The following is a 14,831-nucleotide window of genomic DNA, read 5'->3' on the forward strand; positions in this document are numbered from 1 at the left end:
TTTCCCATCACCCACCCCCCTCCAGCTTTGCTCCGACACCAGTCCGGCAGTATTCAACAATTGCCATGCCCCCTAAGCCGAAACTGAGGGCTATCCACGGCCAAACCAGTCTTGTGCCTTTAGGGGGAAAAAAAAAAAAAAACTTGCCAAGCCCCCAAAACCAGGAACTCAGGGCAGGTACTGCCCCTTTGCCTAGGCATAGGCATAAGGGGGTCCATAGACTTCTAACACCCTTCACCCCTGCCTGGACCTTTGTGGGTTGACTCAACTAAGGCCCTCATTAATGCCAAGCCCCCTAAGCCGGAAACTCAGGACTATGCACCCAAACCAGTCTCCAGGCTTTAAAAAATTGTCATGCCCCCTAAGCTGGGAATTCAGGGCAGGCATTGCCCCTTTGCCTAGACACTGGCATGAGGAATCTACAGACTTCTAATGCCCTTCATCCCTGCCTAAACCTGTGTGGGCCAGTTCAATAGTGTAGGCCCTCATTAGCATAGAACAACAGGGTGTATACCTGAAGCTTATTTTCAACTGCATAGGAGCAGAATTGGATATCCAGCTGCAAAAAAAATGAAACAAGACCCATACCTCACACCATGTACAAAAACTAATTCAAAATGAATCAAAGATCTAAATATAAAATCTAAAACAATATCATGGAAGAAAAAAATAGGGACAAAGCTAGGAGCCCTAACACATCAAAATGGCATAAGTAGTATGCAAACCATAACTAGCAATGCACAAACACCAGAAGAGAAACTAGATAACTGGGAGCTCCTAAAAATCAAAATGCTCATCCAAAGCCTTCACCAAAAGGATAAAAAGAGAACCTACAGACTGGAAATAAATTTTTGGCTACGACATACCCGATCAAGGTCTAATCTCTAAAATCTACAAGATGCTGCAACACCTCAACAACAAAAAGACAATCCAATTAAAAATTGGGCAAATGATACAGACACTTCACCAAAGCCCTTTAGGCAGCTAACAGACACACGAGGAAATCCTAGCAATCACTAGCCATTAAAACCAAAACAAAACAAAACCTGTTGCCATTGAGTCTATTCCCACTCACTATCCATTAGAGAAATACAAATCAGACCTACAATGAGATACCATTTCACTCCAACAAGGCTAATCCAGAAAACACAAAATAATAAATGTTGACGAGGTTGTGGAGGGACTGGAACACTTATAACTGCTGGTAGGAATGTAAAATGATACAACCACTTAGGAAAATGGTTTGGCACTTCCTTAAAAAGCTAGAAATAGAAGTACCATATGATCCAGCAATCCGACTCCATGGAATATATCCTAGAGAAATAAGAGCGGTCACACAAAAGGATATATGCACACCCATGTTCATTGCAGCACTGTTCACAATAGCAAAAAGATGGAAACAACCTAGGTCCTCATCAATAGATGAATGGACAAACAAGTTATGGTACATACACACAATGAAATACCACACAACAAAAAAGAATGATGAATCCTCAAAACAAGTCACGACATGGATGAATCTGAACGGCACTATGCTGAGTGAAATAAGTCCGTCGCACAAGGACAAATATTGTATGAGACTACAATTATAAGAACTCAGAAAAGGTTTAAACACAGAAGAAAGCGTTCTTTGATGGTTATGAGGGTGGGTAGGGTGAAGGAGGGGAATTCACTAACTAGATAGTAGACAAAGATCATCTTCAGTGAAGGGGAAAAAAAAAACCACAACACAGGGGAAGTCAGCAAAACTGGACCAAAGCAGAAGCTAAGACGTTTCCTGAACACATCTAAACATTTCGAGGGACAGAGTAGCAGGGGCTGGGTCCTAGGGACGATAGTTTTGGAGGGTACCTAGGTCAATTGGCATAACAAAGTTTTTTGAGAAAATGTTCTACATCCCACTTTGTAAGTAGCATCCGGAGTCTTAAAAGCTTGTGAGTGGCCATCTAAGATACATCAATGGGTCACAACCCACTTGGAACAAAAGATAATGAAGAACACCAAAGGCAGAAGAAAAATATTAGCCCAAGAGACTAAAGGTCCACATAAACCAGAGATGCCATCAGCCTAAGACCAGAAGAACTAGATGGTACTCGGCTATCACCAATGACTGCCCTGACAGGGAACACAACAGACAGTCCCCAGACGGAGTGGGAGAAAAGCATGGAGCAGAACTCAAATTCACGTAAAAAGAACAGACTTAATGGTCTGACAGAGGCTGGAGGAGCCCCCAAAAGTATGCCCTCCCCAATGCTCTGTTAACCCGAAGGCCACTCTTCAGCCAAAGATTAGACTGGAGGATTAAACAAAAAATAATAGTTCTGAAGACTGTAGTTCTTAGTTCAATCAGATACATGAGACCTATCGCGGCAGGCTGAAGAGGCAGGCAGGGACAGAAACTGGTTGAAAGGACACAAGAAACCTGGGGTGGAAAGGGGGAGTGTGCTGTCAAATTACAGGGATTGCAACTACAGTCACATAATAATATGTGTATAAATTTTTGTATGAGAAATTAACTTGAGCTGTAAAATTTTGCCTAAAGCACAATAAAAAAAAAAAGTGAACGGATATCACGTCTGCAATTTACTCTCAAGTGGTTCAGAAAAACAATGTAAGTATGCGTACCTACATACACACATATATAAAGAGAGCATTAAAACAAACAAAATTAACTGATGATTCAGAGTGAAGTGTCTTAGGAGTTCTTTGTACTGTTCTTGCAATACTGTGAATGAGAAACCATTTCAAGATAAAAAGTCTCTTAAAAGTTTTTTTTTTTTAATGCACAAAAATATCTCAAATGGATTTAATGAATGACAGGAGGAAGATTTTAGGATACTTTAATCCATAATAGCTGTAATCCTACACAAAATTAGTTCAATGATGAAAAGTAACTAATTCAAGCCCTCCTCCCACACACTACAAGAAATCATCTCATTTGGACCTATTCCGAAATTCAGACCCCACAGGAATGTTAGCTGCTGAGCTGCTCCCCTTTCAATACGAAGCGTCCCTGGAGTCAGGACCTACCAGGGAGGACTAGTACAACTTCCTCAGGGAATGTTTCAAAGAGACATACTTAATTGCCCATGACTCAGATCTCTGGCAACATACAGAAAGCAATATTTTAGTGAGTTGGCAAGATTCTTCAACCGAGCAAGAAGAGTCTCTCTTCTCTTCTTGTAGGGAAGAGGAATCTCTGAATGTATCCAAGCTCTTCTGTCTTCTTTTCTGTAATTGAAATTTGTTACCATACTCAATATTGAAGTACTGTACTCCAAGCTGCATTGTGCTGTGGGATTGTGCAGAGGGCTAATTTAGCAGAGTGGTTTGCACGTTTTGGTGTTGTTAGGTGCCGTCAAGGCAGTTCCAACTCATAGAGGCCCTGTCTACAACAGAACAGAACACTGCCAGGTCCTGAGCTGTCCTCACAATTGTTGCCATGCTTGAGCCTATTGTTGCAGCCGTTGTGTCAATCCATCTCACTGAGGGTCGTCTTATCTTTCACTGACCTTATACTTTATCAGGCACGATGTCCTTCTCCAGGGACTGGTCCCTTCTGAAACATGTCCAAAGCACATGCGATGAAGAAGTCTCGCCATCCTCACTTCTAAGGAGTTTTCTGGCAGTTCTTCTTCCAAGACAGATTTCTTCATTCTTCTGGCAGTCCATGGTATATTCGATATTTTTTGCCAACACCGTAATTTAAAGGCATCAATTCTTCTTTGGTCTTCCTTATTCATGGTCCAGCATTCCCATGCATATGAGATGCTTAAAAATACCATGGCTTGGGTCAGGCACACTTCAATCCTCAAAGTGACATCTTTCTGTGTGTAAACTTTTTCATGAGTTTTAATAATAGTGTTTTCATACAGTATTTGTCCTTTTGTGATTGATTTATTTCACTGTGCCCTCCAGATTCATCCATGTTGTGAGGTGTTTCACGGATTTATCATTGGTCTTTATTGTTGCATAGTATTCCATTCGATATATGTTTACCTATTCTTCTGTTGATGGGTGCTTAGGTTGTTTCCATCCTTTTGCTATTGTGAATAATGCTGCAATGAACACGGTTGTGCATATATCTATTCGTGTGACTGCTCTTATTTCTCTAGGATGTGTTCCTAGGAGTGGGATTGCTGGATCATATGGTATTTCTATTTCTAGCCTTCTAAGGAAGCGCCATATCATTTTCCAAAATGGTTGTATCATTTTGCATTCCCACCAACAGTGCATAAGAGTTCTGATCTCCCCACAGCTCTCCAACATTTGTTATTTTCTGTTTTTTTGATTCGCACCAGTGGTGTTGGGATGAGATGGTATCTCGTTGTGGTTTTGATTTGCATTTCTCTCATGACTAGTGATCTCGAGCATTTCCTCATGTGTCTGTTAGCTGCCTGAATGTCTTCTTTGCTGAAGTGTCTGTTCATATCCTTTGCCCATTTTTTAATTGGATTATTTGTCTTTTTGTTGTAGAGGTGTTGGATTTTCCTACAGAATTTAGAGATTAGAACTTTGACAGATTTGTCCTCTGCAAAATTTTTTTTCCTAATTTATGGGTTCTCTTTTTACTCTTTTGGTGAAGTTTTTTGATGAGCTAAAGTGTTAATTTTTAGAAGATCCCAGTTATCTAGCTTATCTTTCGGCATTTGTGTATTGTTAGTTATGGTTTGTACGCTATTTATGCCATGTATTAGGGCCTCTAGTGTTGACCCTATTTTTCCTTCTATGATCTTTATAGTTTGGGGTTTTATATTTAGGTCTTTGATCCATTTTGGATTAGTTTTTGTGTATGGTGTGAAGTATGGGGCCTGTTTCATTTTTTTACAAACAGACATCCAGTTTTCCCAGCACCATTTGCTAAATGTCTTTTCCTCATTTTACAGACTTTGGTCCTTTGTTGAAGATCAGGTACCGTAGATGGATTTACATCTGGGTTCTCAATTCTGTTCCATTGGTTAATGTGTCTGTTGTTCTGACTGTTTTGATTACCATAGCTGTACAGTAGGTTTTGAGGTCAGATAGTGTGAGTCCTCCTACTTTATTCTTTTTCTTCAATAGTGCTTTACTTATTTGGGGCCTCTTTCTTTTCAATATAAAGTTTATGATTAGTTATTGAAGGTTGTAGTCTTTGATCTTCATCAGTAAGTGCTTCAATCCTCTTGGCTTTCAAACAAGCAAAGTTGTATCATCTGCAATATTGAAGGTTGAATGAGGCTTCCTCCAATCCTGATTCTGCATTCTTCTTCGTATTGTCCAGCTTCTCAGATTATTTGCTTGGCATACAGATTGAATAAGTATGGTGAAGGGATATAACCTTGACAGACACCTTTCCTGATTTTAAACCATGCAGTATCACCTTGTTCTGTTCGAACCACTGCCTATTGGTCTATGTACAGGTTCCTCATGAGCATAATTAAGTGTTCTGGAATTCCCATTCTTCGCAGTGTTATCCATAATTTGTTATAATCCACACAGTCCAATGCCTTTGCCTAGTCAATAAAACACAGGTAAACATCCTTCTGGTATTCTCTGCTTTCAGCCAAGATCATCTGAATCAGCAATGATATCCTCATTTCATGTCCTCTTCTGAATCCAGCGTGAATTTCTGGCAGCTCCCTGTTGAGGTACTGCTACAACCATTTTTGAATTATCTTCAGCAAAATTTTACTTGCATATAATATTAATGATATTGTTCAATAATTTCTGCATTCTGTTTGATCACCATTCTTTAGAATGGGCACAAATATGGATCTCTTCCAGTCGAATGGCCAGGTAAGTGTCTTCCAAGTTTCTTGGCATAGATGAGTGGGCACCTCCTGCACTCTAGCCATTTGTTGAAACATCTCAGTTGGTATTCTGTCAATTCCTGGAGCCTTGTTTTTCGCCAATGTCTTCAGTACAGCTTAGACTTCTTCCTTCAATACCGTCAGTTCTTGATCATATGCTACCTCATGAAATTGTTGGATGTCAACCAATTATTTTTGGAACAATGACTGTGTATCCCTTTCATCTTCTTTTGACGCTCCCTGATTGAGTCATTTAAAATTTTGCTCAGAGTTCTTCAGTATTACAACTCAAGGCTTGAATTTTTTTTTCAGCTCTTTCTTCTTGAGAAATGCCAAGCGTGTTTTTGCATTTTGGTTTTCTAACTCTTTGCACATTTTATTATAATACTTTACTTTGTCTTCTTGAGCTGCCCTGTGAAACTTTCTGTTCAGCTTTATTACTTCATCATTTCTTCTATTTGCTTTAGCTGCTCTGCGTTCAAGAGCAAGCTTCAGAGTTTCTTCTGACATACATTTTGGTCTTTTCTTTCTTTCCTGTCTTTTTAATGACCTTTTGTTTTCTTCATATATGATGTCCTTGATGTCATCGCACAAACTCATCTGGTCTTTGGTCATTAGTGTTCAATGCATCAAATCAATTCTTGAGATGATCTCTAAATTCAGGTAGGATATACTCAAGGTCGTATTTTGGCTCTCATGGACTTGTTCTAATTTTCTTCACCATCAACTTGAACTTGCATATGAGTAATTGATGGTCTGTTCCACAGCTGACCTGTGGCATTGTTCTGATTGATGATATTGAGCTTCTCCATACTCTCCATATTCTCTTTCCACAGATTTGATTTCTGTGTATTCCATCTGATGTGGTCCATGTGTATAGGTGCCATTTATGTTGTTGAAAAAAAGATATTTGCAATGAACAAGTCGTTGGTCTTGCAAAATTCTATTATGCAATCTCCATCGTCATTTATATTACTAAGGCCATATTTCCAACTACGAATCCTTCTTTGTTTCCAACTTTCACATTCCAATCACGAGTAATTATCAATGCATCTTGATTGCATGTTTGATTAATTTCAGACTGCAGAAGTTGGTAAAAATCTTCGCTTTCTTCAACATTGGCATTCATGGTTAGTGCATGAATTTGAACCATAGACATATTATTTTTCCTTGTAGGTGTATGGATATTATCACTGACAGCATTGTACTTCAGCATGGATCTTGAAATATTTGACAACGAATGCAAAGCCATTCCTTTTCAACTTTTTATTCGTGGCATAGTAGACCAGAAGATCACCCAATTAAAAATGGCCAATATTAGTCCATTTCAGCTCACTAACACTAGGATATTGATTGTTATGTGTTCCATTTCATTTTTGATGACTTCCAATTTTCTTAGCTTCATGCTTCATACATTCCACATTCCAATTATTAATGGATGTTTGCAGCTGTTACTCCTCATTTTGAGTCATGCCATATGAGCAAATGAGGGTCCTGAAAGCTTTACTCCATCCACATCATTAAGGTCAACTCTGCTTTGAGCTGGCAGGTCTTCACCAGTCATACAGTATTTTGAGTGCCTTCCAACCTGAGGGGCTCATCTTCTGGCACTATGCCTGACGATATTCCGCTTCTATTCATGAGGTTTTCACTGGATAATTTTTTCAGAAGTAGACTTTCAGGGCCTTCTTCCTAGTCTATCTTAGTCTGGAAGCTCCACTGAAACATATCCACCATGGGTGAGCCTGCTCATTTTTGAAATACCAGTGGCAGAGCTTCCAGCATCACAGCAACACACAAACCACCACAATATGACAAATTGTGGTGATTTTGCACCTAGGCCTCAGGAAATTGCTGTTGAATTGAATATATCAAGTAAATGACAGTCTTTACTTGATTCTCATGATAACTCTACAAAATATTCAGGGCACGTAGTGAGATTCTCATTTTACTTACAAAAACCCACATATGGAAATTATGTAACTTGTCCAAGATTCCACAGATAGTAAAAGAAAAAGCATCAAGAATTCAGACTGGTATAGTTTCAGTCTGTTAATCTGTCTGTGAAGGCCTTAGGGGTGGTTACAGATTCACCTCCATTTGACAGACTGGTGGTTTTCTCAGTGTTTGGAAATCAAGGGTATGGCCATTCTCTCTAGGTTAAACCACAGGATAAAAAAGTAGTTCTAAGGACTGTACCACACTACCTCTGGTGTTCTTTAGCTACAAAATGGTAATAATACCCATTTACCTACTGTATGGAAACCCTGTTGGTGTAGTGGTTAAGAGCTGTGGCTGCTAACCAAAAGGTTGGCAGTTCGAATCCACCAGGCACTCCTTGGAAAACCTTCGAGGCAATTCTACTCTGTCCTATAAGATCGCTATGAGTCAGAATTGACTCAACGGAACAGGTTTGGTTTTTTTTTTTTTTTTGGACCCACTGTAAAAGGAGCACCGATGGTGCAGTAGTTAAGCACTTGGCTGCTAAAGAAGGTTTGGAGGTTCAAATCCATCCAGCCATTGAAAATCCTAGAAAGCAGTTCTACTCTGACACACTTGGGGTCACCATAAGTTGGAATCTACTCAATGGCGACTGGTTAACCTACTGTATGTACTGTACTGTGGAAATCGAATATAAATTACAAATGCTTTAACAGGTTAAAAGGAACTGTAAAACTGATCGTAGTATTACTATTTAACAATGCTGTCTAATTTATGTTAAAACAGTCTGATTTCTTCTGTGATGATTTAGAAAACAAACGATCATACCTGTTCCTTTTGAGGTAGCTTTGGCAGGTGAGATGGCCTGGAAGCTCTTGGTGCTGATGCCTTACTCTTCTTCACCAGGACAGCCTGCTTAGAATTTCTTTTATCGGTCTGCTCATAATCACTGAGATGCCAGGCAATAAATCCACGGCTAAATTTTCCTTGCATATCCAGAATATAAGGTTTGGGTTGCCTGGAATAGAAACAAATTTGTTAATTCTCAAAATGAAAAGGCCTAGAAACAAGGCCAGGCATTTTCAGATACTTGTTTCATTTGTGATTCAAGGTGATTTCTTGCCATGTGGCTTGGGAAAGATAAGAACCTGATCCATCAGCCAGTATGCTGAAAAGGTTGAAGACCCTCTTCGCTCCATTCTACTGGACATCCATCTGCTGGAGATGCAGAGAAATACCTCCCTCCCTCTGACCAGACACTTGTTCTAGGAACCTTGTTCCAGAGTGCACCTGTGTATGATGGGCTTTTTGAACCAACCGTGCACTTCAGGGAGCTGAAGGTGGCACGTTAAGGCCGAGACCTCATGAGACCGTGTGTTGTCCTGGAGGACATGACCTGCCCCTTTTGAGATCCCAGGGCATTTAGGAAAAAGCCAGTTTTGTGATTCCAGACTCCAGCCTTGGACAATGTGCTAGAAGAAAGATCTAGGGGCCATCCTCTTTCCTCAGTCAGGTCCTTGGCTAGGTTCCAACATCGCTAAATTAGAACATTATCTAACCCCTTCCTTCTGATTATAAAGGACCAGTTCTGGAGAATTGATAGAAAAAGAATTTTAAGGTTAAGAATTTGCTGTTCCATTTTGAAAGCTGTTGTCTCTCTGGAGAGCTTCTTGGGGCTCCTTACTCCTACTATGACTCAAACTGGGCTACAAGAGCCCTTGTTGAAAGCAAAGCCCCCTTCCTAGAATCTGAGTTTTACCGGTTCCCAAGTTCTTTGGACCAAGATTTATGGCAGGTCTGCATGACACTTCACTCATTCAAGAACATTCTAGCACTTAAAATATGCCAGGCAATGTACAAGGCACTGGGGAGACAAAGTCCCTGTTACTACAAAGCTTATATGGAGGAGGCTGACAGCAAAATAAGTAAAATATCCAGGAAGAAAAATAAAGCAGGTAAGAAGTAGGAAATGCCAGGGGTGCTGTTTTTGTGAGGGTAGGCAGGAAGGGAGGAGGCAATGTCTGAGCAGAGAACTAAATGAAGTGAGGGAGTGGGCAGTCCCGGCTGTGCACAGGGGTCAGGCACTCGCTGCCCACTCCCGAGGGTCATGGGCCACTTCATTCACCTGCACACCAGAACTAAATGAAGTGAGGGAGTGGGCAGTCCCGGCTGTGCACAGGGGTCAGGCACTCGCTGCCCACTCCCGAGGGTCATGGGCCACTTCATTCACCTGCACACCAGTGCCCACTCCCGAGGGTCATGGGCCACTTCATTCACCTGCACACCAGAACTAAATGAAGTGAGGAAGTGGGCAGTCCCGGCTGTGCACAGGGGTCAGGCACTCGCTGCCCACTCCCGAGGGCCATGGGCCACGTCATTCACCTGCACACCCTCCACTGGCTTTCCATAGCATACAGCATAGCACACAGAAATGTTTGAGGTTGTTGTTTGGTTTTTGCCCACTTTTTCTTTTATTAAATGGTCTGAGCACTGTGGGCCCTTCTAGTCTGTTCTCCTTGCCCTGCCGCTACATGCAGATGTGCCTCTCTGTGCTCTCAATCCTCCCTTCTCTCTCTTAGCTCTGAAGAAGCTGCACTCTCCGGTCTTCAGCTTTTGCCTTCAACTCTTTCTTCTGCTTGCAGTTCCCTCCCTCCTTTCCTGGCAAGCTGCAACCTAGGTCATGCTTTATACAGCAACTTCTCTGAGAATGCTTTCCTCATTCCTGTCAGGCAGCAATTTTTCTCCTTCGATAGTACTTCGTATTTGACTTATTTTGCAGGAACTATTAGAATATTGGAGCCCTGGTGGTACAGTGTTTCAGCACTCAGCTGCTAATTGAAAAGGCTGTGGTTCCAACCCACCAGCTACTTCCAGGAGGAAGATGTGGCAATCTGCTCCCATAAAGACTGCAGCCTTGGAAACCCTATGGGGCAGCTCTACCCTACAGAGTTAGTAAGAGTCAGAATCAATGGCAGTGGGATTGGCATTTTTTGTTGTTTGCTCTAGCTCATCCTCCCCCCAAACTCAGAATTCCTTAAAGGGCACAGGATGTGTCTCCTTCAGCATTGAACCCCCAACACCCATTACCCTGTTGCTGCTGTTGTTGGTTGCTGTCGAGTCGATTCTGACTCACAGCAACCTGACGTGTGCAGAGTAGAACTGCTCCACAGGGTTTTCAAGGCTGTGACCCTTCAGAAGCAGATCACCAGGCCTGTCTTCCACCAACCTTTCAGTTAATAGTCAAGCCCTTAACCGTTCGTGCCACCCAGGGATATTTTGCATCTAATTAATCTTTGATGGATGGTGTAATTAGAGAGGGAAAGGACAGATCGGAACTGGATTACTTTAAAGGTTATCTGCTTTCTTCCCTCCTATTCCCCTTCACCCCACCTGCTTCAGCAGCCTCCTTGTCCCTTCCCGCCCATGGCAGATGTGTAGAAATTGTCCATACATCCCGGTTTGTCTGAGTTTTGCTATTTACAAGCACAGATTAATAGCTGGGAATAATTTCAAGAAAGTTTAAGGGACAGAATAGCTAACAGTTGGAAGGGGTATTGCTTATAGTTCATGTTAACTTCACTAATGGGAAAACCATTTCATATAAATGTGTTACCTTTTCTTAAAAATAATACAGAAGTAATTACGTTGAATAATTTAGAAAAGATGAACCTTTACACAAATTTAGGTGGCATTTGAGTGCTAAAATATTTTGCAGTCTATTTTAAATTCAGAATATCCTATGCCTTTGAATCTTGTATCACCAAGAGTAATGGAAGGCTAAAAATTAGTTGTAATTTGAAGATTTTAAAGAGCTTATAAAAATACTAGTCATATCAACTATAGAGGTCTGCACACACTATGTTGACCTTACAAATGAATCACAAAGTTTAAGTAGGTAAACCAAGGAACAGAAAGTGTGGATCCAGATGGAACACAATTGGGTTGTCCTTAATGGTTCAGTGTTAGTGACACATGTACAACCAAAATAAACAAAAAAAACAAAGATTCTTTTTTTTTCTATTTACTTATTTATTGTACTTTAGATGAAGGTTTACAGAACAAACTAGCTTCTCATTAAACAGTTAGTACACATATTGTTTTATGACATTGGTTAACAACCCCACAGCATGTCAACACTCTCCCTTCTTAACCTTGGGTTTTCTATTACCAGCTTTCCTGTTCCCTCCTGCCTTCTAGTCCTTGCCCCTGGGCTGTTCTGCCCCTTTAGGCTCATTTGTTTTATGGGCCTGTCTAATCTTTGGCTGAAGGGTGAACCTCAGGAGTGACTTAATTACTAAGCTAAAAGTGTATCTGGGGGCCAATACTCTCGGGTTTTGTCAGGCCAGTAAGTCTGTTTTTTTGTGTGTGTGTGCATGTGTGTGAGTTAGGGTTTTGTTCTACGTTTTTCTCCAGCTTTGTCCAGGACCCTCTGTTGTGATCCCTGTCAGAACAGTTAGTGGCTGCAGCCTGGCACCATCTAGTTGTACTGGACTCAGTCTGCTGGATGCCATGGTAGTTGTGGTCCATTAGTCCTTTGGACTAATCTTTGCCTTGTGTCTTCAGTTTTCTTCCTTCTCCCTTGCTCCTGAAGGGGTGAGACCAGTGGAGTATTGTAGATGGCCACACACAGGCTTTTTAAGACCCCAGACACTTCTCACCGAAGTAGAATGTAGAACATTTTCTTTATAAAATGTTATGCCAATTAAGCTAGATGTTCCCTGAGACCATGGTCCCCACATCCCTCACCCCAGCAATTCAGTCCCTCAGGGAGTTTGGGTGTGTCTATGGAGCTTCCATGACCTTACCTTGTACAAGTTGTGCTGGCTTCCCCAGTATTGTATACTGTCTTACCCTTCACCAGTGTTACCACTTATCTATTGTCTTATTTAGTGTTTTTCTATCCCCACCCCTCCCTCGTAACCATCAAAGATTGTTTCTTTTTGTGTGTAAACCTCTCCATGAGTTTTACAGTAATGATCTCATACAATATTTGTCCTTTTGTGATTGACTTATGTCACTCAGCATAATGCCCTCCAGATTCATCCATGTTATGAGATGCTTTGCAGATTCATCATTGTTCTTCATTGTTGGGTAGTACACCAGTGTGTGTATGTACCATAGTTTGTTTATCCATTCATCTGTTGATGGGCATCTAGGTCATTTCCACCTTTTTCTATTGTGAACAATGCTAGAGTGAACATGGGTGTGCATATGTCTATTCATGTGACAACTCTTATTTCTCTAGGATATATTCCTAGGAGTGGGATTGCTGGATCATATGGTATTTCTATTTCTAGCTTTCTAAGGAAGTGCCATATCATGTTCCAAAATTGTTGTATCATTTTGCATTCCCGCCAGCAACGCATAAGAGTTCCAATCTCCTTGCAGCCTCTCCAACATTTATTTTCTGCTTTTTTGATTCATGCCAGTGATGCTGGGGTGAGATGAAAATGAAACATTGTTAGTGTCACATTCTTACTAAATTCTTATGTCCCTAAGAGTCAGATATTTCTTTTTTCTTTTCTTTTTTTTTTTGAAATGATCTCAAACTTATAGAAAAGTAGAAGTATAGTACAAAAATGTCTTTTCCTGAACAATTTGAAAGTGCGTTGTTGACATGCTGCCCATCACCAAATAATTTAGTGTGTAATGCCTACAAACAAAGACCCTCTATAAAACCTCAATAAAACCATCAAAATCAGTGGAAATCAGAAAATTCATATTTTTACATTATTGCCATCTAAACCTCCTTGGTCACATTAAAGTTTTTTGCCTATTATTGTCCCAATAATGTCTGTTTTGCAAAAAAGATCAGTTTAGAGAATCACACACTGAATTTAGTTTTTAAGTCTCTTCAGTCTCCTTCCATCTGGAACAGTTTCTCAGTCTCCCCATGACTTTCATACACTTAATAATTCTGAAGAAAACAGGTCAGGTATTCTGTAGATGCCCTTCATGAAAACTTACCCCATATGTTCTTCTAAGACTTTTATAGCGTTAACTCTTATTTTTAATCTTTGATCCACCTTGAGTTAGTTTTTTTTTATGGTGTGAAGAAAGGGTTCAACTTTGGTCTTTTGCATGTGGATAACCAGTTGTCACAGCACCATTTGTTGAAAAAACTATTTTTCCTCATTGAGTTCCTTTGGCACCCATGTTAAAAATCAGTTGACCATAAATATGATGCAATTCTAGTCCATTGATCTGTGTCTATATGTATATCCTTATGCCAGTACCACATTGTCTTGATGACTATAGCTTTGTAGTAAGTTTCGAAATAAAAAAGTGTGAGTCCTCCAACTTTCTTCTAAGATTGTTTTGGCCCTTCTGGGTCCCTTGCACTTCCATATGAATTTTAAGATCAAATTGTTGGTAACAGCAAAGAAGCCAGCTGTGATTTTGATAGGGATTGCACTGAATCTGTAGATCAAAATTTTTTTTTTAATTGCCATCTTGACAATATTGTCTTCCAATCCATGAATATGGGATGTCGTTCCATTTATCTAGGTCTTCTTTAAATTTTCTCAATGATATTTTGTTGTTGTCAGTGTACAAGCTTTGCATTTCTTTTGTTAAATTTATTTGTAAGTATCTTTATTCTTCTTGATGCTATTACAAATGAAATTCTAAAAATTTTACTTTTGTATAATTCATTACTAGTGTATAGAGATAAAATTCATTTGTGTATATTGATTTTGTATTCTGCAGTCTTGATGAGCTCACTTATTAGTTCTAATAATTTTTTTAGTAAGATTTTCTATGTACACATCATGTCATCTGCAAATAGATAGTTTTACTTCTTCCTTTGCAACCTGAATTTATTCATTCTCCTAGATTATTGCTTTGGGTAGAACCTGGAAACATAGTGAGAGCAGACATCCTGTCTTGTTCCTAATCATACAATGAAAGCATCGAGTCTTTCACCATTAAGTATGATGTTAGCTGTGAGGTTTTTTTTTTTTTAGATGGCTCTTATCTATTGAGGATGCTCTCCTCTATTTCTAGTTTTTTGAGTGTTTTTATCAAACAGGGTAATTGGATTTTTGTCAAATGTTTTTTCTGTGTTTATTCAGACATGATCGTGGAATTTTTATCTTTTAT

At 40.1% G+C, this 14,831-nt stretch overlaps 1 protein-coding gene across 1 annotated transcript in view; it reads right to left on the reverse strand.

The window, feature by feature from the left end:
- Positions 1–8,552: 8,552 nt before the first annotated feature.
- The window catches only part of SPMIP2 (sperm microtubule inner protein 2), a 166,936-nt gene continuing 160,657 nt past the window's right edge, over positions 8,553–14,831 (reverse strand). Inside the window, exon 4 of the mRNA XM_064296158.1 lies at positions 8,553–8,748. Coding sequence (XP_064152228.1) covers positions 8,553–8,748 — 196 coding nt within the window. The remainder of the gene's footprint in view (positions 8,749–14,831) is intronic.

Source organism: Loxodonta africana, chromosome 13, assembly GCF_030014295.1.
Source record: "Loxodonta africana isolate mLoxAfr1 chromosome 13, mLoxAfr1.hap2, whole genome shotgun sequence".
NCBI lineage: Eukaryota > Metazoa > Chordata > Mammalia > Proboscidea > Elephantidae > Loxodonta > Loxodonta africana.